This window comes from Panthera uncia, chromosome B4 (assembly GCF_023721935.1).
Source record: "Panthera uncia isolate 11264 chromosome B4, Puncia_PCG_1.0, whole genome shotgun sequence".
NCBI lineage: Eukaryota > Metazoa > Chordata > Mammalia > Carnivora > Felidae > Panthera > Panthera uncia.
The window spans coordinates 50,149,952-50,172,608 of record NC_064809.1 but is presented as its reverse complement, the minus strand read 5'-3'; the positions used below and the strand labels follow the sequence as shown (position 1 = coordinate 50,172,608).

General features: G+C 35.0%; 1 protein-coding gene across 1 annotated transcript in view; it reads right to left on the bottom strand.

Annotated features, from left to right (window-relative positions):
* PIK3C2G (phosphatidylinositol-4-phosphate 3-kinase catalytic subunit type 2 gamma) overlaps window positions 1-22,657 on the bottom strand; it is a 348,760-nt gene that overhangs the window by 173,352 nt on the left and 152,751 nt on the right. The window contains exon 18 of the mRNA XM_049625158.1: window positions 18,923-19,017. Within this exon, the coding sequence (XP_049481115.1) occupies window positions 18,923-19,017 (95 nt within the window). The remainder of the gene's footprint in view (window positions 1-18,922; window positions 19,018-22,657) is intronic.

The following is a 22,657-nucleotide window of genomic DNA, read 5'->3' as shown; positions in this document are numbered from 1 at the left end:
TTTTAGTGTGTGTCCTAAATATTATGTAGGATATACTTACATTAGGGATGAAATTCAAATTTGGCTATGTTTTGTATTTTACCTGAAAACCCAAATTGCAGATGATCTTGGTACATACTACACACATTGTAAATCACAATGAAAGTATTGGTGCTCTAATGTTGTTCATAATGCTTATAATACTTCCATGACTGTTAAAGGTAACATAGTGTGATTGTTAAAAGTAGGATCTCTGGAGTCAGATTGCCCTATTCAAATTTCATTCTTCCACTAACAGCTTTGTGACCTTAAGCACATTCCTTAATGTCTCATTTTTCTTATCTGTAAAATGGGGATAATAATAGTGCCTAGGGGCAGAGCTGTCATACAGATTAAATGAGTTAATTTCAATGAAATGTTAAACATAGTGCCAGAAACCAGGAATATAAGCCCTGGATACATGCTACTTATGATTGTGGTGTAAAGTGAAAAACAGTCCCATTGTGCCCAAGACTAAGGGGTCTCCTTCGGCATGAGACTTTGAATGCTAAAGCCCAGATAGTCCAGGACCAACTGAGACACAGGGAAACAACTCACATATATGAGAATACATAGCATTTAGTGCTGAGTAGTAATAGAAATCAATTATTAAGAGCACTGATTATATTCTATATTTGCCAACTCTTGACTTGAAAAACTCAAAGAAATCATTATAGGAGAATTTAAGGAGGTCAGAAGCTTAGTCAGGAGAACAGATTCTGAACAATTAATTCCCGAACAATTTGATAAGCAATATCAACAAAAAGTTTGGCGATCCAGAGAGTCTTAACTGACTCTAGCCAAGAATGGAGAAGATTTAGAGAAGATATTTAAACTGGGTATTGAGAGATGCCAAGAAGTTTTTCAGGAAAAAAGGGAAAAAGAGGATTTTAGTATCTTTATTTTTCTTAATTTTTTAAATGTTTATTCATGGGAGAGAGAGACAGAGAGGTGGGGGAAGGGGAAGAGAGACAGGGAGACACAGAATCCAAAGCAGGCTCCAAGGGCTGAGCTGTTAGCACAGAGCCTGACGTGGGGCTCCAACTCATGAACCGTGAGATTATGATCTGAGCTGAAGTTGGACGCTTAACCAACTGAGTCACCCAGGTGCCCCTTTAGTATCTTTAGACAGCAGGAAGATGCACTAGCACGTATGTTGGTATGGTGTCACCATGAGTGCATTGAGCGAACAGTAGAAAATGAGGATGAAAAAGCACAGGAAGGACCAAATGTGTAGGGCTTATATGGTTTTCTATTTATGTATGTATTTACTTATACAATGTAGAAAAATAAAATTTAAATTAAATATGAAAAATAATGCAAAAGGAAGGTACAGATAGGAAAGGTGGACCCAGGAAGACAGGTGAGTATTCAGAATTCATACCACAAGGCTGTGTTAGAAGTCAGCTAAACTTTTTTTTTTTTTTAATTTTTTTTAATGTTTTATTTATTTTTGAGACAGAGAGAGACAGAGCATGAACGGGGGGAGGGCAGAGAGAGAGGGAGACACAGAATCAGAAGCAGGCTCCAGGCTCCGAGCCATCAGCCCAGAGCCCGACGCGGGGCTCGAACTCACAGACCGCAAGATCGTGACCTGAGCTGAAGTCGGCCGCCTAACCGACTGAGCCACCCAGGCGCCCCTGAAGTCAGCTAAACTTTTGACCCCAAGTATATAAGTAGCCAAAGGGAAGTAATGACATTTAATGAATGTTTACTATATACCAGCCACTGTTCTTAACACTGTAAGTCTTCTGGTAGTTTTAAACAGCTTTGAATGTAGAAAAGATTTTTCAAAAATTTTCCTTGAAAAATTAAGTCACTTTACTAATTTTCAAATTAAAAAAAACATAAATTTCCTTAAGGTTTTTAAGTTTAACTTATATATCTTATATTATTTATAAATGTACCAAATTTTAGCAATGGCCTTCAGGAAGGGAAGGTCTTTAGTTACCGTCTTCCGAGTTAGAAACCTAACACCCTTAAACATTTGGAACTTCATTTATAAGTTGAGTATATCTTGAGTATATTCAACTTTCTTTTTAAGTAACTCAGTGGTCTGTCTTGACAGAGAACATTTTCTTATTATATCTACTACATAATACTGTAAATATTATAAATATGGTGCACTGTTTGCAAAACTGTTTCATATGACTTATAAATGCAGTACCATTTCAACCTAAATGACAAAGCTATTTGATTACTTGGTTAATCTGTTATTCTAAAGGCCAGATTCTCTTAAATATTAAAAAAAAAAAAAACAAAAAAACTAAGGTGGCATACATACAAATATAGTAATAACTACTACAGTTTAATTCTCTCAAATATTTCTACACCTAATTATAAATCTGAAAAATAAATAATACCTTCTCAAATGTACCCAATCCTGATAATGTTGCAACTTGGTGGTAATATGTGTGTATAGCGGGGTACGTGGTAATGGTACCATCTTCTCTATTTTTTTTTTTTTTAATTTTTTTTTCCAACGTTTTTTATTTATTTTTGGGACAGAGAGAGACAGAGCATGAATGGGGGAGGGTCAGAGAGAGAGGGAGACACAGAATCGGAAACAGGCTCCAGGCTCCGAGCCATCAGCCCAGAACCCGACGCGGGGCTCGAACCACGGACCGTGAGATCGTGACCTGGCTGAAGTCGGACGCTTAACCGACTGCGCCACCCAGGCGCCCCTCTTCTCTATTTTTATAAATGTTTGAACATATTTATAATAAAAAATGAAAACGCTTTGTCATTAAAAAAGCAAACATGCTATCTTCCAAACAATCTTGGAACTAGCTTTCTAAGCAATTTTTGTGTTGCTTTCTTGGCTTTGATTAAGTTTTCTAAGCACCAGAGTGGATTCCTGGGTAGGATGCTGACCAGTTGAGACCTATTTTGTAATTTCTAGGTCAACAGCTTCCAACTGTGGGAATCTTTCAACCCATGTTCCTTAGATTCACATTAGAACTTACATAATTTTCCAGCCTGACACTGACATTCTGCTATATCCCCTCATTCCTGACCTCCCAGCTCCTTATCTGTCTGCATGCTGCTGTGTCGCTTAAATAAGTTTTACTTTTCTCTGGATCTTAAAATATTTAAAGGACTTTCCTTCTGGCTCCATAACCACTGAACTTAAGAGAAATTCTGATTCACATAAATTCTTGCCCTAATTACTTGAAGATTTTAGTTAACAGGGTCACTTGTCACTCTCTCCAACATCATTTACATCACAATTTTTGGTGATTTCATTATCCATGAGATGAGTTTCTCAGTATCCTGGACTCTCAATTCCTTCACCTCTTTTTTTCATGATGGTATCTTTAATATCAGTCAAACTCATGTTATATACTTGACCTCATTATTATCAGTGTTTGCAAATTCTCTTTCATTTCAATTTCAGGCATCTCATTCTCCACCCACCACCACCTCCTATTTTTCTAGTTCACTGCTTCTAGTAATCCTAATGCTTAAAATCTTTTTGTCTATGCAGACCTCTGTAATTCATCAGTTCTTTTAACTCTCCTCCCAACTTATGTCCTCACTTTTGTCCTTATACAAGTTTCATGGTTTATCACCATAAATTATAAATCATTATATTGTCTATCCTTTGCAAGTACCTTCAGTTCTCTTGCTTCCCTTGTTTCATGATATGCTATGGTAAACAACAATCCTGGTTAAATCCAACTCTCCACCTATTTTTTGGGCAAGAGGACAAGCACACATCTTTCTAGTTGGCCCTACTTTAAATTTATAAGCAGTAATTTCAAGTGAGTCCACTGTCCTCAAACTCCCAACACCTTCTGCCCCGTTTAGAAGATGATTTTGTTTCCTTCACTACACAAGCAATTACCATGATGTCTCTCCACCTACCTATTCCCTTCTATTTTTCATTTCTTCCTGTTACTATTCCTGGACTCTGTGCCAATCCTCTTTTGCCATAGAACCTAATCCTATCATTACTCAACACCTTTGCATGAGAAATTTTCCTATTTTCTTTGGTCTTATCAATGTTACCCTCTCTATTTTTTTCCACCAACATACAAAAAATCTGTTATTTCTCCCATCCTAAACAAATTAACCAACAAACAAAAAACAAAAAACAAAACAAAACTTCTGTCATGATTCCATTTTCTTCTTCAGCCACTACCCCGTATGTCTTTCCTTTTCCAGCATAACTCCAAAAGTTACTGTCTCTGACATGTCTCTGTTTCTTGAGTTTATTCCTACCAGACTTTCACCTCCACTCCACTGAAATTGCTTTTTCAATGACTTCCAGTGATCTTCATGGTGCTACTCAGATCTCAATATTACATGACCTATTAGCAGCATTTGACAAAGTTAATCATATTACTTTTAACCTTTCTTTAGTCTTTTAGGATTCAATACTTTCTTGGTTCATCTTTTAGATCTCTGACTGCTTGTTTTTAGTCTTATTTTCTGTTTCTGCCTTATCTCTTTGGCTTTTAAATGTTGGCTTTACTCCAATACTTGGACTTTTTTTCTTTCTCTCTGTTCTCATTCTCTGTTCTCATTCTCATGATATCACCTACTCTTATGCTTTTAAGCCCCATTTTGTGTTGGTATGATAATTCCTTCCTTTTTATTCTGTAGTCCAGATAAAGATGTTCAGTAGTAGTTGTTCCAGATTTTCATAGATCCAAACTGATCTTTTGGTATCTTTTTCCCACCTCTAGAAACATGCCCTCCTGAAAATCTATTCTTTCAATTGTTTGGGCATCAGTCTTGGTATCATCATTTAATTGTTTCTCTTATGCCCCTCAGCAATCCATCAGAAAATTCCATTCACTTTACTTTTATGGATAAACCCAGAATTTAATGATTTTTCACTCCTTCTGCTACCATACACTGCCCTGAGCTACTATAACATTTTAGCTGGATTATTCCATTAGCCTCCTAACTGGTTATCTCGTTCCTGCCATTGTTGTTCTTCAGTTGATCCTCAACACAGCAGCCAGAGTGGTTCTATTAAAACATAAACCAAATCACGACTTTTACCTTCCCAGAACTCTCTAATGACTTCCCATCTTACTTAAATTAAAGCCCAAAATTCTAATAACGGCATAGAAATTTTTACATAACCTGTCCTCCCCTTTCTCCCTTTCCCCTCTGACTTCATTTCCTATTATTTTACCCCTTGCTCAGGTTAATTCAGCTATACTGACTTCATTGTAGCCTCAGAAAACTACATTGGTTTCTCTCTAACACCCTAAATACACACCTCAATGCCTTTGAATATGCTATTTCCTCTTCCTCATATTCTCTTTCTTAGATACCTAACCATCCATTCAGATGGACCTCACTGAGGTCTTTTCCCAAATGCCACCTTTTTAATGAGGACTTTCCTTGGCCTTCTGTCTTAAAATTGCACCTCCCCATCCCTCATATTTATCATATTTCCTAATTGTTTCATTTTTCTCCATAGCTTTTATCAACATCTTATATCTTATTTCTCTTAAAAGCTATACAAGGAAGGATAGGGATTTTTGTTTTATCCCTTGCTATGTCCCTGAAGACCACAACATGGAATGTACTTAATAATTTTTGTTGAATGAGTAAACTCTTCCTCTGAGATAGGATCACAACTTGCAGGTGTAAGCCTGACACCTGGTTGGATTCTCTGAGTCACATGGCTATGTAACTCTACGGTCTCAAATCTTACACATTACATTAATTCTCACAACAATCTTCTAAAAATAAATGTTATTATTATCCTCATTTTAATGCCTGAGAAAACTGGTCTTATAAACGCTAAGCACTTTGCAAAAGTCAGACACCTAATAAATAATAGAACCAGAGTTTGCATTTAGGCACAGTGAAGTAGATTCTAAACTGTAAACTATTATTCTGTGAGTTAAGAAAGCCAACATTTTCATATATTAAAAACAAACTGGTTGCTTTGGAGAAACACAAATTTTTCTGACACTGATAATAAAATAAAATTTATTCCATTGGATATTTTATATAGAATAAGACTAATGAATTTGATCTTGATCTTATGAGCACTGCAGAATCATTGAATTGGGCAGATGAAATAATAAATAATAGTAGTATTAATCAGGAAATCATGATGTTCTGAGCTAAGGGTTTAGTGGAGATGGAGAGTACTGACTCATGAGATTTTATAAGTGATTTGGTAGATATAGAGGGAGATGGAAGAAATTAGTTAAGATACATAAAGGAATAGTTAGGAAACTTGCTAACTTAACTTTCGTAAAAGTTGGCATTGAGCTCTAGATTGAGCATGCATGTACAATAAAGTCAAAATGTGAAAGGGCTAATAGATTATATTTCTGAGTTTGAAACTCCAAATGAAGAGCCATTCCTAGTGATGAAAAGATTTAATATGAAGCCATGGAAAGTAGTTGTTGAAGTGTGAAGGAGCTAAAATTTATTGGTAAAATAGGATGTAAAGTGCTCTTGAGGCATTTTTTTAGCTGAATCATCCTTCCATTTAGAAATGAAACTGTCCAGAATGGTGGCAAGATGTGGGATGGTGAGAAATACTAGAAGTGTGTCCCAGAACTTTTCCCACTTACATGGTTTTTCCATTTACACTTAGATGAAATGTACATGAATTCGATCACAGAATTATAGATTTATGCCCACTTATCTGATAACTTACTTAAGTTGGGGAGTGCTAATTAAAACATTCTTAAACTATACTCCAACAAATAAAGTGCCATCATTTGATTAAAAAATAAAAAGAAGAAAGATAAAGAGAGAAAACAGAAGGAGAAACATCTGTTAAGACTAGGAACTGCACAAGGCATATTGCATAATTTTATGTCACTTCACTCTCAGAAAAATTTCAATTCTTCCAATTATTGATTTATTCAATGTATATGTACTGAGTAGCTATAGGTGTCAGGTCTCATGGTAGGTATTTTGGTAAGCATTTTATTCCATTTCCTCATTCATGAGGAAAAGAGATTCAGGAATTTTAAGTCAGTTAACCAGAACCAGATCCCATAGCTGGGATCACTAGTTGCCTCAATACAAAACACCAAAACTGGCGGGTACAGTGCTATCCAGAGGTTGGGACACCAATTGGGCCTAAATATAATATATGTACAGAAACAACAAATGACTTCTTGAAGATAACCATCTCTACATATCCTGGGTAAAGGAAAGAGAAAGGAGAACTATACAATCATCATTTGTCATTAACAAATTGTCAGATGGGCAGGAATTGCCAGGTGTGATCTTGGAAGTGAAACTTGTATAAAAGGCAGGTCTATCATTATACCTAAAGAAAAAATTATCTCACTGTATTCACAAGCTCAGTAATAAGGTTTATTACAAGTAGTTTATACCAAAGGGATACATCATTCAAAATTTAAAAATCTAGCTTAATAATGGAAAAATCCAAGATAGCCACCAATCACGAATCATGAATTCTGTCCTGGTTCATGAGATGTTTCAGTGAGTTTCTATTTTCTTCTTAGATGGTCTACAACGCTTTCCTAGTGTGGTAGGTTTAGCAACACAAGATCCATTCTCTTCCTGTGGTAAGGAGTTTGTTTGCTTGCTTATTTATTTATTTATTTATTTATCTGTAATAAGGTTTTTTTTTTTTTAATTTCAATTCCAGTATAGTTAACATGCATTATTCTATTAGTTACAGGTGTACAATATGGTGATTCAACAGTTCTATACATCATACTCAGTGCTCATCATAAGTGTACTCTTAATCCCCTTCACCTACTTCACTTTTCCCCTACCCACCTCCCTTCTGATATGCTTTATTTTAAATGAGTACCCTCAATTAAAGTTATTTTTTTTCAATAAGAATATTTTTTACTTGAAGCATACTACAAAATGTGTGGTCCCCAAAGGGGTTCTTTAAGTTCTTTGTCTTTTAAGTTCCCAACTTCTTGCATGAGTACAATTTTGCATTTGTAGTTCATAGCCATAATTCTTTAAAATAACTAAAGAACTAATGAAAATTTTTACACAGATTTTCTTCTTCTGAATTGTGCTAGCGGACAAGTGAGTGATGTGAGTGAGACAGAAGGTGGCTGTTGAAATGTAAAAACATGTATCAACAGGTAATCTGTGAATGTTGCTAGATTCCTTTGTCAAATTTCTCTGAAACTAAATGCACATATTTTCAACCTTTTCTGACACTTAGAATGTTTCATGATACTTTGCTCAACAAGTCTCTAAACTAGTTTATACAGTGACTTTTCTGCTCCCACTTCCACCCATTTCAGATTCTATTATTAAACTTTAATTTTAAATTTTGAATTGGAACAAAACAAAGAAAGAACAGTGGTAGGAATGAGGAGTCAAATGTCAAGAATCCAAGATCTAAATTCTATGTAATTATTAATTTGTGATACGACCTTGGGAACTGGGATTTTTTGGATACTTCTTATGCTTTCTAATTGATTAAAAATATATATCCTTTGGATATACCAAATATATATTAAAGATCTTAATAAACATGATCTCAGTTTAAGTTAACAATAACTCTGTTAGGCATAATTATAGTTCTTTTACAGATTATTAAAAAGATCAGGAGGTTAAGTAATTTTTCTAAGGCTATACAGCTAATAGACACCTGAGTTGGAATTTCTACTCAAGTATGTTTCTCCCCCCGCCAAAAGCATTATTCTGCTTTTTATTGTTTTTTGATATACCCTTCATAATATTTAAGGAGGTGGAAGGTCATAGTATATAGGGCACAGGGACAAATTTTGGCTATTCTACTTAATAGCATTGTACACTTAGCCTCTTTAAGTACTAATTTATTCCTCTGAAAGATGGACATGTTGGAGGTGTTGAGAATCGGTGAAATAATATGAAAAAGTGACTAGCATAGTATCTGCCATTAACTATATTATTTCTACCTGTCATGATAGGAACACTGAAGACACAGAGTTAGATGGTTAGAATTCTTAGTGATACTTTATAAGTCACAGCCACATTAGAGTTGATAAACTTTAGTATTCTGGTCTTTATAGCATAGAAAGAATAGTAAAATATTCCAAAGATTATCCAAGTCACTATCTTATCCTCAATTCAGTTCCTGAAGTTCCTTGGTCCTGGAAAGGGGTTCCCTGGACGATTAACACAACTATTTCCAAGAACAAATAATTGTGAAAGAATATGCTGAACTTGGGTTTACAACTCAAAGAGGATTTGAAAATCACTGAATGTAATGTTTAAAATTAACTTGTTGAGACAGCAGAGTTGAAAAATAGACTCTAATATCTGTGGTAATTGCCTAAAATAGCTAGGAAGCTTAAAAAAAACACGTTGCTTAAACCATGTTTATTAGCATTTGCTTATATTTTCTATCTCTTTCACAAAAGAGCCATAAATTATGTATATAATAGGAACTCAATTAGAGAATAGATGAATGAAATAGTAGATGAATGAAATAGATGAATCAGAGAATAGATGAATGAAAGAGTAGATGACTAACATAAAACTCTCTCTTTCCTCAATATACTCATGCACTTTCTTGCATCTGTTCAAATTACCCTCACAACATTTAGTTACTGAAGCTGTAGATTAAGTGTTGTGAGATTTCAGAATCCTCAATCAATTTATGTTAGCAGTTTATTGAGCAGCATCCTCTCTAAAAGTGATAGTAAATTTTACTTGGAATAAAATAATAAAAGTCCCACCATTTTGGTAAATTAATGACATTCATACCACCTTAGGAAACATCAGTACACAGTTCCCAATTTAAAAAGAAAGTGACATGTACATTAAGGTTCCTCCTTTTAACAATTTCAGATGACTAGACCTAAGCAACATATAATTATGTGGCATATCTGTCAAGAGTGGTTAGTGTTTCGGGCAGATTCTAGCAAAGACGAGCATTATTTGTGCAAGCTGTTCACTTGTCACTGGTCAAAAATGAATCATACATGTCAAAACAAAAGCAAGAATTCTAAGTTATTAAACGTGACAAGTATTTGATTAAAATATCCAAGTCTGGATTTTGTTGCACTAAAAGCAATACATGTGAAGTTCTTTAGACAAGGAAAAGCAAAATAATTGTCTTTCTCTTGTAACAACAACAATACAAATGAAATAGAAAATCGAGTTAAAAGAAAAGCAAGAAAAACCTCCATTCAACCTTTCCAAAGAATGATCTTTTGATGAACAAACATAGAAAATAAAATAGAGCCTGAAAATAAAGGACTTACCCACCAGCTGATACAAACAAAACAACAGCAAAAAACTATCAATCTTCCCAGTCCAAAAAAAAAAAAAAAAAAAAAGCAACTAACCAACCAACCAAAATAGGACAGGAACCAGCAAAAAGCAGAAACTGCTCAGTAATTCCCCAAAACTCATACAGTCTCAACATAGAAAATTATATTTTAAAAAGATAGTAAGTGGCTTTTTACTAACTTAAGATTTCCCCATAAAACACTTCTTATCAAATCACTAGGTATAACTTTTTATTTTTAATCAGGGTTTCAAGAAACAGCAGTTAAGTCAATATAAAGCACTTCACACTGTAGACCCAGTCATTGGTCAACATGTGATAGCTCTTCAAAAACTCTTATTCCAAAGGATCATATTTATCGGTAAGTCATGTAACTCAACTTCCCCCAATTACAGAGAGCTAGGGAAGTTCATTTTTTTTTAAAAAGAGCAAAAGTGATTATTAGAGTACCAATGGTCAACTTATACATTTAATATAATATGATTTTACTATAATATGACTCATTTAGTGTAATATGACATAATTATATGCTGTTTTAAGTACAGTAGTCAAGAAAAGTTAACCTGTAGGCAGTATAAATGTATGTGGCATAATAATTTTTAAATTCATTCAACAGTGTTTATTAAATACCAATTACATATGCTATGTGCAATGTTTGCTGTTAAGGATGGATGATTAAGGTAGGCTCTCACAATCCAGAAAGAGAACATAGGGTTTTATCTAAACTAAACCTAGTTTTCCCTTCATAACTGAAAAAGAATCAGATTTTGTTCAGATATCAAAATCTTCAGGGAAGATGATGAGTTTAGAGGTATATTATAAATATTCTAAACCAATTAAGTCAGTTTACCTGCTTGCCATCTAATCAGGTGATTGGCTCAGGATAACATGTGACCCAATTCTGGCAAATCTTAAAGGAACTCAACTCTGCTATGAAGTTTATAAGAAAATTTTTTTTATTGAGGAAGAATCGGCCCCTTTTCTTTTGCTACATGGTGTCACCTGTGGCAGTCTCCTTGTAACCATGATCTGGACTCAAAACAAGTAAACACATTGGAAATGAGAAACAAAAATATGCGAAGAAACTGGGTTTATGATAAAATTGGTTAGCTGCTGCAATAAAAAACTCTGGAACCACTCAACTAATGAACTTCTTGTTATATGAGATAATTAATTTTTCATATTGTTAAAGCCAGTTAAATCAGCATTTTATGTTACTTGCAGCCCAAAATATTTTAAAGAAAAGGTAAATGGTGAAGTAAGCAAAATATATAATATGCTAAGAACTATATCGGTAGTGGGTACAAGGGCTGAGACATCCTCAAAGAGGATAAAAAGTTGAGCTGAGTCCTAAAGGACTCTGTGTAACAACAGGACAACTGCATTTCAAGAAGAGAAATGCCATGTATAAAGCAATCAAGGCATGAAAGATCTCGGAAAATTTGAGTAACAACTAGAAGTCTATGTTTGGATGTAGAAAGCCATACAAAATGGGGGTAGAAAGTAGGCAGAGCAGAAATTATGAAAATGTATTTCAAGGTCATATTTAGTTGGAATTACAGAATTATGCTAGCTATCTGTGTGTTACCCTGGAACGATACCCTACTTTATGAGTTCTGGATCAAATTGTATTACATAGAGATTATACCAAGAGCCATGTGGAGTATGGATGGGCTGGAGATAGGTAAGAACAGGAGGAGAGGGAGGAGGAGGGGAGGAGAAGGAGGAAGAGGAGGAGGAGGAGGAGGAGGAGAAAGAGAAGGAGAAGAAGGAGAAGGGGAGGAGGAAGAGGAAGAAGAGAAGAAGAAGAAGAAGAAGAAGAAGAAGAAGAAGAAGAAGAAAAAGAAGAAGAGGAGGAGGAGGAGGAGGAGGAGGAGGAGGAGGAGGAGGAGGGAAAGGAGGGGGAGGAGGAAAAAAACAAACAAAAATTAGAAGGCCTTCTACTTGCAATAGTCCAAGTAGGTAATACTGGACTTGAGCTTGGTAAAAAGGCTTGAGCTAAGGTGCTAGGCATAGAAATGAAAAAGAGACAAATTTAAGACATTGTTAGGAGAAGCAATAGTTAGGTCTTAAGGACTAATTAAATGAGGAAGGTGATTGGATAATTGTTCTGTGTTGGATATCTTGGTAGTGGCTGTTAACCAGGATACTGAATATAAAAAACGAGGTTTGGACACAGTGTGGGCAAGGATTGAAAAAGAAAGGGAGCATAGGGATATTTAATTCAGTTTTGGACCTCTTGGGCTGAGACACCAGTTACCCAGCATAGCTACATAAAAAACTTAATAATGATCTGTCTAGATAAAATGGTTTAAAAATATACCCATATGTTAAATCAACTTGGAAATACAGAATTGTTGGACAAAAGACATTTTTAGAGGATGTCTGCCAAAATGATGATTCTTAATCAGGTAGTTAGGCAACAGTCTTTTTTGTCTGTTGAGATTAATCTTAGTTTTTGAAAAGAAAGCCAATTAATATATATGAGGGTGCATACTGGTTTTCCTTCCATGTCCTCTTTCTCTTGGCCAAATTTCTTGATGGACAAATTTCTTGAGTCATCCACATTGTTTCACCTCCATGGCAGACAATGCTGTGGGTTTACCAGATCAAGCAGCATTTTGCTTCTGTACATAGCTAGATACTTGGTCCACTTTCTTATATTCTCTTGCATGTAGGTAGAGCCTTGTTACTGATTTTGGCCTATGAAATGTAGGCAAAAGTGGCATGCCTCTAGACCTGGCACCTGAAAATACTTTTGATATGATGCTCTGGTTTTCTCTCTTTTTTAAAAACTCTGGATATAGGTACAGGGAATCTGAGTGAGAACTCCAAACTCGGGGGACAACTGAACCATAAGATGGAAGCCCGGCAAGTACTATCAATGTGCTACTACATTCCCATTCTGTTACCAGTCCAGATCTTTCTCCTGCTTTTTAGGCTTCTATGTCTAATTGCTTACTGGGTGTTTTACTTAGAAGGAAACTAAAGATGAATTTTGCTTATATTTTATTATTGCCAAGTTCTGGACTGGAGCATGGGAATTTATTTTCTAACTCATTTAACTTGATGAAATGGGATGATTTGAATTGCATTAGCATATTGCTGGTTGCTTAAGTAAATAGTGTTTTTGAAAAAACTGAGTCTTGGTTTTTTATAATATAAAGTCCTGCTTTTATATAGTATGTATTAAACAATAAGTACAAACTGAGACTAAGAAAATTATTCAGAAATTGTTTTCTTATCACTCATGGCTTCATAGTAAAACTAAGAGAACAGATTTAATGTTTTAGGTATGAATCAGGAACCACATAAGAAAAATTGTGGAAAAAACCTACTGTTTCCTTCAAAACTCCTTCAAGTATACAGTGTTTTTGGAGCTTACTACACACACTTATTAATTAATATTATAATTGATAGTACTTGTGAGTCATGCTCATACCTAAAACTTCTGAGTATTAGATATAGAGATCTCAATTTACGATATTGTTTTCTTTTCAGTTTTGCTTTAAAGTTAAGGAAAAGCCACTCCTTTAGTATTTTAATGAGTACCTAATTATAGATAGAAAGACAAACAAACATTTTATGAATTCTTTGAGTTGTACTTTCTTTGAAAGTAGATATTGAATTGCCAAGAGACCTGAATTGGGTATTAGATGTCATTAAAAAAAGATATTTTAATCTCAATTCTTTAGCTAGCTAGATAATTGTAATTGGAAGAATCACTTGTTGAAATCCTTTACTGGGTAAAAAAAAACTGCTATAGCAGTTGATTTCTAAGGTTCCATTCGACTCCCAAATCCTATAACTCTATGAATATTTATTAGTCTATTTATTTTGGAAGCCAAATTCAAATATTATTAAAAGACAAAGACAATTACTAAACAGAATGCCTTTTTGTTGACCATATATTTTGTTAGCTAAATTAAGGCTGCAGTCTGATTGGGAAACAGTGAAAATTAAGCAGCATAGTGTTGTTTTTCAAGGACTTGCCCCAAATCTTTAGCATTAACGATGACAGAGGAAGACTGATATTATTATAGGGACACCAGATTACTATCTAAGGAAGCAGTGATACAATGGCAGTGTCTATTCTACTGAAAATTGTTGGAGAGTGGATTAGAAAGTTCAGTTCCCAAAGGCCAGATCTTGTCTAAGTTACAACATTTGAGGTCAGTATGTATGCACAAAATGTTCATTTTTATAGCTCTTGACTTTTTAAAAAAAACAAAATAGAAGAATTTGAAGGGGAAACAATTTAAACTATGGATAAATTTAAGGTTGACCTTTATTCCTGGCTATTGTATTGATTTGAGATAGAACTTTGTTTAAGATTCTAAAATTCTATTTTCATATGTATTTAATTTAAAAAAAATAACACAAATGGGGCACCTGGGTGGCTCAGTTGGTTCAGTGTCCGACCTCGGCTTACATCATGATCTCGCCGTTCCAGAGTTCAAACACCACATCGGGCTCTGTGCCGACAGCTCAGAGCCTGGAGCCTGTTTCAGATTCTGTGTCTCCCTTTCATTCTCTGTCCCTCCCCCGCTTGTGCTCTCTCTCTCTCTCAAAAATAAACATTAAAATAATAATAATAATAACACAAATGATATAAGATAATTTAAAATTACATTCTGTTTTTAAAATCTTTTTATTTAAAGAACTATATAAGACTTAACATAAAATAGAAATAAAACAGAAAAAAAAAACCCAGCTGTTCCTTTATTGTGCCTTAACTAGAAAATTATGCTAATGCATTTTACAGATTATAACATAAAACGTAAACTTTCTTAAAAATATCCATCACTTTTTTTCAGGTTGGTTGAGGTAAAGAATAGCTATTGTTAGCTTAGCAAATTGCTTTATTGGAGAGATTTTATCCTGTGTATACTTTTCTGAGAACAATACATGAAAGACGATTATAAGAGATCAATATTAAACGACAGCAAGCCATATCTCTACCTTATAAAAAAAAGTAAAGCAATAATTTATTATTCATTACATTGTAAAAGTAAAAGGTGAATTAGTAGTAATGTAATGATTCTAGAAAGTAAAGGACTGAGGCTTTAAAACCTTCTATTGATTCTGTATTATGCATGCTCTATTACACTGTGATAACTCCGTAAAGTACAGCTCTTTACTCTTTCTTCAGGGAGTGTTTCAGATACCAAAGTAGAGAGCACTTACCTCCTTTGTGTATACATTTGTATGCCCGTATCGATATTTAACTCTGACAGAATGGGAGTGCACGTTTAGGCTTTTTTATTTACTTGATGGCCAGCCCTGTCTCTCTACCTTGTCGTTACATTTTGGATGGATTACTGTAAGGTGGACAGAATTTGTTGTCAGATCTCTCCTTCTAGTTTCTTCCCACCACATAGCCTGTGAGCTTGTCTAGGCAAGGACTGTTCTGTTTTATCCTTAATAGTTCAACGGTGTCTAGTATCTCAATGTTTGTCACATAAATGAACAAATGCTAACCTAATTCATCACAAGCACTATGATCTGAACATATATACACATATATACATACACATTAGAAGAAAACTTCTGGGAGGGAACAATACTTAACCTAAAGGAATGACTCACTAATGATAAAATTTCAGGTATCAGGCGTGATATATTTAGGAGAAGGGGTGAGAGGGACATGTGTGACTTCAAATCACATGATGCAACATGTCCACATTATTTTGCTTTATTTAGAGTATTTCCTCCTTTGAGAAATTACCCCAAAATTCTAGAGGAGAAAAGTTTAGGACTGAGTGTTTAGAAAATGAATGGGTAGATTTTGCATCATTTCAATTTTATGAGTGGCAGATTAAAGCTCATAGGATTTGATCCTTCAATGCCGTTGCTGTCTTGGGAACCCCTTGTGGTGCCAGAAATACCATTGTCTTAAGTCATTCAGGACCAGCAGACACTGCTGAAACAACTTGTTCTTTGAGCCCTAATTCGTGACTTCCACTCACACTCTCCCTTCAATCCAGTCTTGACTTTACTAGTGATAGGCATCAATCCCCTGAAATTGCCGTAGCCTTCCTTGCCAGCTCTGGTTTGACATCAAGTCTGACTGACTCCTCAAGCAGCCCTCTTCTGCCCCCTTCTGTCACAAGTCTGCATGTGCACAGCTGGACCCAGGCAAGTTAATCCCATTCATTCATTCAATAATAATTTATTGAATATTTTCAAACACCACGTACCATACTAGCAAAGATTAGTATGAGTACTGTATAGAAACAAAATTGCTGCACTTAGAGTTTGAAAATGGGAGCTTCACCTCAGGCTTTCCCTATACTTTGAAGGGAACACTTTCAGATTTTTGTAACATGTGACTTAAGTAACAATTTATAAGGGATCCATGTTATAAAATGGTTCCCCACCACACAGATTTGGATTCAAACTGGTTCTCTCTCTCGGGGCTTATTCAGTCAGACTTAAGAGTATGAAAGATGGCAGCGTTGCTGCGCAATTTACGACAGATCCTATAGCATACTGATTCTCTAATTAAAAAACAAAAACAACATATATTTTAAAATCTTTACCTTAAACAGAGAAATGCTCATCTTAGGTCAGGTGATAGAGCTATGTAAGAGATACGGAGTTACAGGGCTTGGTAAACAATTGGACATGTTAGTGAGGAACAGGGAAGATCCAAGCCCTGGGTGAGCAGGGCAAGGTGTTGAGTTCCATGTTGAACATGCTGAATCTGAGGAAGTGAGAGCTCATCCAAGTGAAAAATAAAATCATTAAATTGTACGGATTTATTTGTTTAAGTGTATCATGGAGGGTCTGAGCTGCATCTTTAACACTTTAACTCAAACATTCTATATACAAATATTCCCTAAGCTTGATGCTAGGTGCAAGGTATTTTTTTAAACTCCAGGCCATGTTTTAAATATGATTAATATTATTTCATGCTTAGGATATTTTTCCTGATACTTTTTAAATTTAAGGTTTAAAAGGATGTAGGGATTTTAAAATCTCCCTCCTTGTTTTCATTTTCCTCTTCCCATATTCTTACAAATTAAGCACTCAAGAATAAACATTTCATTTGTAATTTATGTTCTTTTCTATTCCTTCTATATTACTCTCTTTTTGAATCAGTGAGAGGTGAAATGGGCTTTGTTTTTTGTCTTTCTTTTCTTCATTAGGGTGAGAATTATACAGAGAAAGACCTTCCTCGCAATTCTTTGGAAAGAGTGACATAATTAAATTTATTGTGAACTTCCAAGTATGACACTGATTTACAACTTTGTTTGCATTCACTGTTGCCTTTCAAATGACTCCAATTTTCATGCTACTTTAGCAAATGAAGGACTTACTTTGGGGGCACATGTATTACAACAATCATTACTCTAGTAGAGAAGTCCTTAATATTTTATTCTACTTTTTAAAGATATCTTTTTGAATTATATTTTATATACATATTATATTTTGGTTCAAATATTTAAATCAAGATCATTATCAGGTCATGTCACTTTTTAACATGCTTTAATTTTCATAAACACATGTCAAAAAAAGTGAAAAGCACAAAAATAAGTGAAGTTTTAAAGGAAATAACCACTGAGTTTGACTGAGTTCTAGTTTTACTATGAGTGCAGAGGACCACCAAGTGTATCTACTTAACTTCCCCTAGCTAGGTAGCAGCTGATTGAAAAACTGAGGAGCGTAAGACTTCATTTAGAGCTTGATCTAAGAGTCTATTCAGTGACTGGCCCAGTGCTGGTCATGTGTGTGATGCCTCACTATACTGACATAGTAGAGGAAAATGTTCTGCTTTTTATATTAGGTATTTAAAATAAAAATGAACATCAGAATAAACACTGGTGGTTGATAGTTTCTTGTATCTCTACTTTGCTATGAAATGCTTGAGTTATTTTCATGGGAAGAGTGGTGTCAATATGGGTAACATTCCTCGAAGCAGAAAAACATACTCAAAAGTTAGACTTTTTTTCTACTAATTAAAGTTCTTCACTAGCAATTGAAGCTAGTAAATGATGCCTGCCATACATATGTGAGGACAAAAGATAGGTCTATTTAATTTGTGGATCATTGATATTTGTAATTAAAAGTTTTACTATGAAGGTGAGTCCACAAGTTTAGTAATAAAAGTAGGAAGTATGGCATCCAATGAACATCGTGTTCAATAGGATCAAGAATAGGTGATAATGGAAGAAGATAATGGAGGATAATATCTCTTAAGTTTTATTTCTCCACTAACAACATTCAAAATTTATGTTTGGAGAAAAGTTGAGTACCCTAGGGATTTGCAACACCAAGTATATGTTAGCCTTCACTATTTACCACTGAATGGTACAAAAATTACTTTTAAAGCACACATTCTTCCCAAACATCCACTATCTCATAAGTAGATTTTATACTGAAATCTTCAATGAATAGATATGACCATAAATAGCACAGGTGATTTAAAACTACAGGAAAGCTATCATCCAGATTTAAAATTCTGATTGGATGTAAACAGAAGCAACTGTACAAAGGGGAGAATTTGAAGACAATGACAGTTAAATTATACTCATAAATAAAAATAACCTTGACAAACACTCAACTTTGGCAGAGTTTTAAGTAGAGGTTTATATCAATGACAAGGGAAGAAATCTTCCACTTCTTCCAAAGCTCTATGGAGAGAAATTGACAATTAAAAAAAAAGTCATCTTGTCCTATTTTAGTTAATCTTACCAGTAAAGACGATGGGCAATCTGGATGCTTTGCAATGAACGGTGCAATAGGAGTTGTACTAGAGGACTTTCAAGGTTCCATTCAAACTTGGCAGCCTGAAGTAAGAGATATAATTACTTACTTCTCTTCTCAGTAGCAAAATTATAGCAGACTACAAAGGGACTTAAGAGGCTTAAGAAAAGACAAGGGGAAACAGCATAAACATCCTAACAAAATGTTAATATCATATTTGATAACCTTATTAGCTGGTGTATAATAACATAAAACACACACCACACAATTTGGATTTGTGTAGTCTCTTTCTTATTTATGCTTTAGTATCACAGGATAATAAATAGAGCAGATGGTTGGTTGATGGAGTTCAACCATGCCTAGGAGAATCCTGGAACCCACAAAAGTAAATAATATCATGATTAGTGTCCTAGATATAAAAATGTCACTATTAAACAATAGATATTTGTCTTCTTTGGGGAATGAAATTAATCCATATTCAAAGCCTTAGCTGAAATCACCAATGGATATGTCAGTATTAACCTGCAGAACTTGACACGTTACTTAGAGGTTTCAAAGCTGATTGTTGCCACCCTAAGCCACCCATCCCGCAATCCTTTCCCTCATCTCCACTCTGAACAGCTCTTTAGGAGTTTCTAGGATTCCCAACCTGGTGGAAAATACAGACAGCAATGGCAGCCCCTAATATCCTGTGGACCTAATTCAGACTTCCACCTGTACTCTGCAGGGACCTCACTATCAGTACGCAGTACAGTACCTGGGCCCCATCATCATCCTAGAAATTCAAATATGTTGTGAAAGTGAAAACCAGGCTCTCTTGATAAAAGTTTCCATCCCTGCTTAAGAGGCAAGGCTTCTATCTTTAGCTGCTCTATAGCCATTTAAGTCACACACACACACAGACACTCATACACAGAATTTAAGCCAGATTACATACTATAGTGCAGAATTTAAGCCAGGTCCTATACTATAGTACAGACAACAGATAAAAGTGGGCACAACATGCATTCAGATACACACCGGAAGAAATACCTCAATATGCTGACCATACTCAAGGATGAGAAAGTTTATAAATTCCTAAGGTATAAGAGTGCCAAAGATGATTTCAGCAAATTTGCATAAATTCTTGATGCTGTCTGAATGTATAAAGACCATAATGTATGTTGTCTTAAACTGCAGCTATGGCTTTCTTTCACTTACTTGCTAATACTGGGCTGACTAGGTCATAAGTTGTGTTTATGACCTAATCGTATATCATATAAGCACATGAGCAAGAGAGGTGTCTTGGAATTTACTTCCATGCTTTTCTTTTTAGATTTCCCAATTATTTCTTCTTGATGCAATAACTACTTGCTGCTCTTAAATTGCTTCATTGTTTCTAAACTATAAAGCATCACTCTGTGTACTGATACAATTTTTCCCCTAAATGCTACCTCACCATCTAGGAGGGAGGCAGGCAATATTTCTGGTGCACACTGCATTATTATGAAATGTTCTTGGAACCTACCCACATGGTGTTGACCTGTGGTTTGCAGTAACTTCTGGGTCTGTGTCTTAATTGCTTTCTGTCTATGAACAATATGTCCTGTTTTTGTTATGGTCTTACAGTTTTATCTTATTGCTTTAATATATCCTGCATAATGCTCACAAGATAATACATAAAATAACACACTTCAAGAAAATAACCAATGGGGTAGAATTTTTTGTTTCAAAAGTTTTTATGTTTTTGAATTTTTTTTAATGTTTATTTATTCTTGAGACAGAGGGAGACAGAGTGTGAACAGGGGAGGGGCAGAGAGAGAGGGAGACTGAATCCAAACAGGCTCCAGGCTCCGAGCTGTCAGCACAGAGCCCTATGCGGGGCTCAAATTCACGAACCATGAGATCATGACCTGAGCCGAAGTCAGACGCTTAACCGACTGAGCCACCCAGGTGCCCAAGAGTTTTTATTGTTTTAAACTTTTGAAGGCAGGAGAGAATGTGGAAGTTTAATGGCAAATTCTATAATAAATGTTTTGAAAATTCTTCCTAATTTTATTTTTCTAGCCATTTCTTTCCACCTCAAATCATTTTATAAATTTCACTTTTTTTCAAATATTTATTTACTTTTGGGAGAGTGCAAGCGGGGGAGGGGCAGAGAAGGGGACAGAGGATGGGAAGCTAGCTCTACAATGACAGGAAGCGGGCTCTTCGATGACAGGCTGACAGCAGCGAGCTGGATGTGGGGCTCAAACTCACAAACTGCGAGATAATGCCCTGAGCTGAAGTTGGATGCTCAACTGACTGAGCTACCCGGGTGCCCCTATAATCTTCATTTTTATTTTTTTATTTTTATTTTTTTTTAATTTTTGTAAGTTTTTACTTATGTATGTATGTATGTATTTATTTATTGAGAGAGAGAGAGAGACAGAGAGAGAGAAGAGAGAGCACAAGCAGGGGAGGAACAGAGAGCAAAGAGGAGAGAATAATCCCCAGCAGGTTCCACACACTGCAGAGCCTGATGCAGGGCTCGAACCCATGAACTGTGAGATCATGACCTGAGTCGAAGTCAGACACTTAACCAATGTGCCCCTATAATCTTCATTTTTAATTAGAGAGTAACTCAGTGCTTCCTAATTGTACTTCTGTGCATTTGCTGTTGGATCCTGTGTGCACCTTGTCTTATGAATTTAGACTTGCAGGTTTATGGCTCTCAGCAATATTCCTGATGCCAAGTGTATTGATTCAGACTGTCATTTCAAAAAATTTTGTAAAAGGTTATTTTATTTTTTTTGATTAGGGTAAGATAGAGCATGTTGCCCATACTCATGAGCCATGAGATAAATAGTGTTCCTACAAGTTAGATTAATTTTTATTTTCACCACACTATCCTGGTAAGTATAGAAAAATCACAACTATAAGGATTGGTAGAAGTAACTCTATGGTACAACTATTTCTAAACCAGCTCTCTCCCTAGGAGTCCTTCAGAGAAGTATATATTCCATGTGCAAAGCAATATGGTATTCAAGTCACTGATAGAGGTTTTCCCTATTACTTTCAAAGTTTTCTGTCCTAAATGTTCAGAAGCTGAGGCACTTGGCATTTAAAATAGCTTGCAATTACAACCAGACCTTTCAGATAAGAACACATCTGAGTTACAAAAATGAAACAAAAATGAAAAACATCAAGACCATTATATTTGAACTACCTATTCAGCCCTTATTTCATAGTCAACTTGGAAAAAAAAAATATTGTTTGTAGTTTGGGTATTACATGGTCATTTGTAAGATGTATAGTTGTTTATAGTTCAAAATATTCAGATTAAATCAGTCTTTGCTCATATTTCTATATAAATTTATATTATTTTCTAAAATTACTCCAACATTGTGATATTTAATGTTGTGGCTAAAATGCAGTATCTGTTGGCAGAGTTAGAGTATTATCTTATTAAACTACTTTTATAGGTTCATAATCAATATTAGAATATCCTAAGGCAAAGGCAAGAAACACATATGTTATGAGTAAAAGACTGTTTTTCACATAACATTTATTTGATTAATTTTTAATTGTTCTACGTAGATGAAAAGATTTCATCACCAGCATTTCTACCCCCCCCCTTCCAGTTCTAATTAATAAGTGAAGTTGTTTTTTAAAAAAATTCTTTTTTGGCTTTTATATACCTTTTTTGTAACTACCAATTTGGGCTAAAGAATTTCTATGTTACCCATGTTGACACATGAGCTA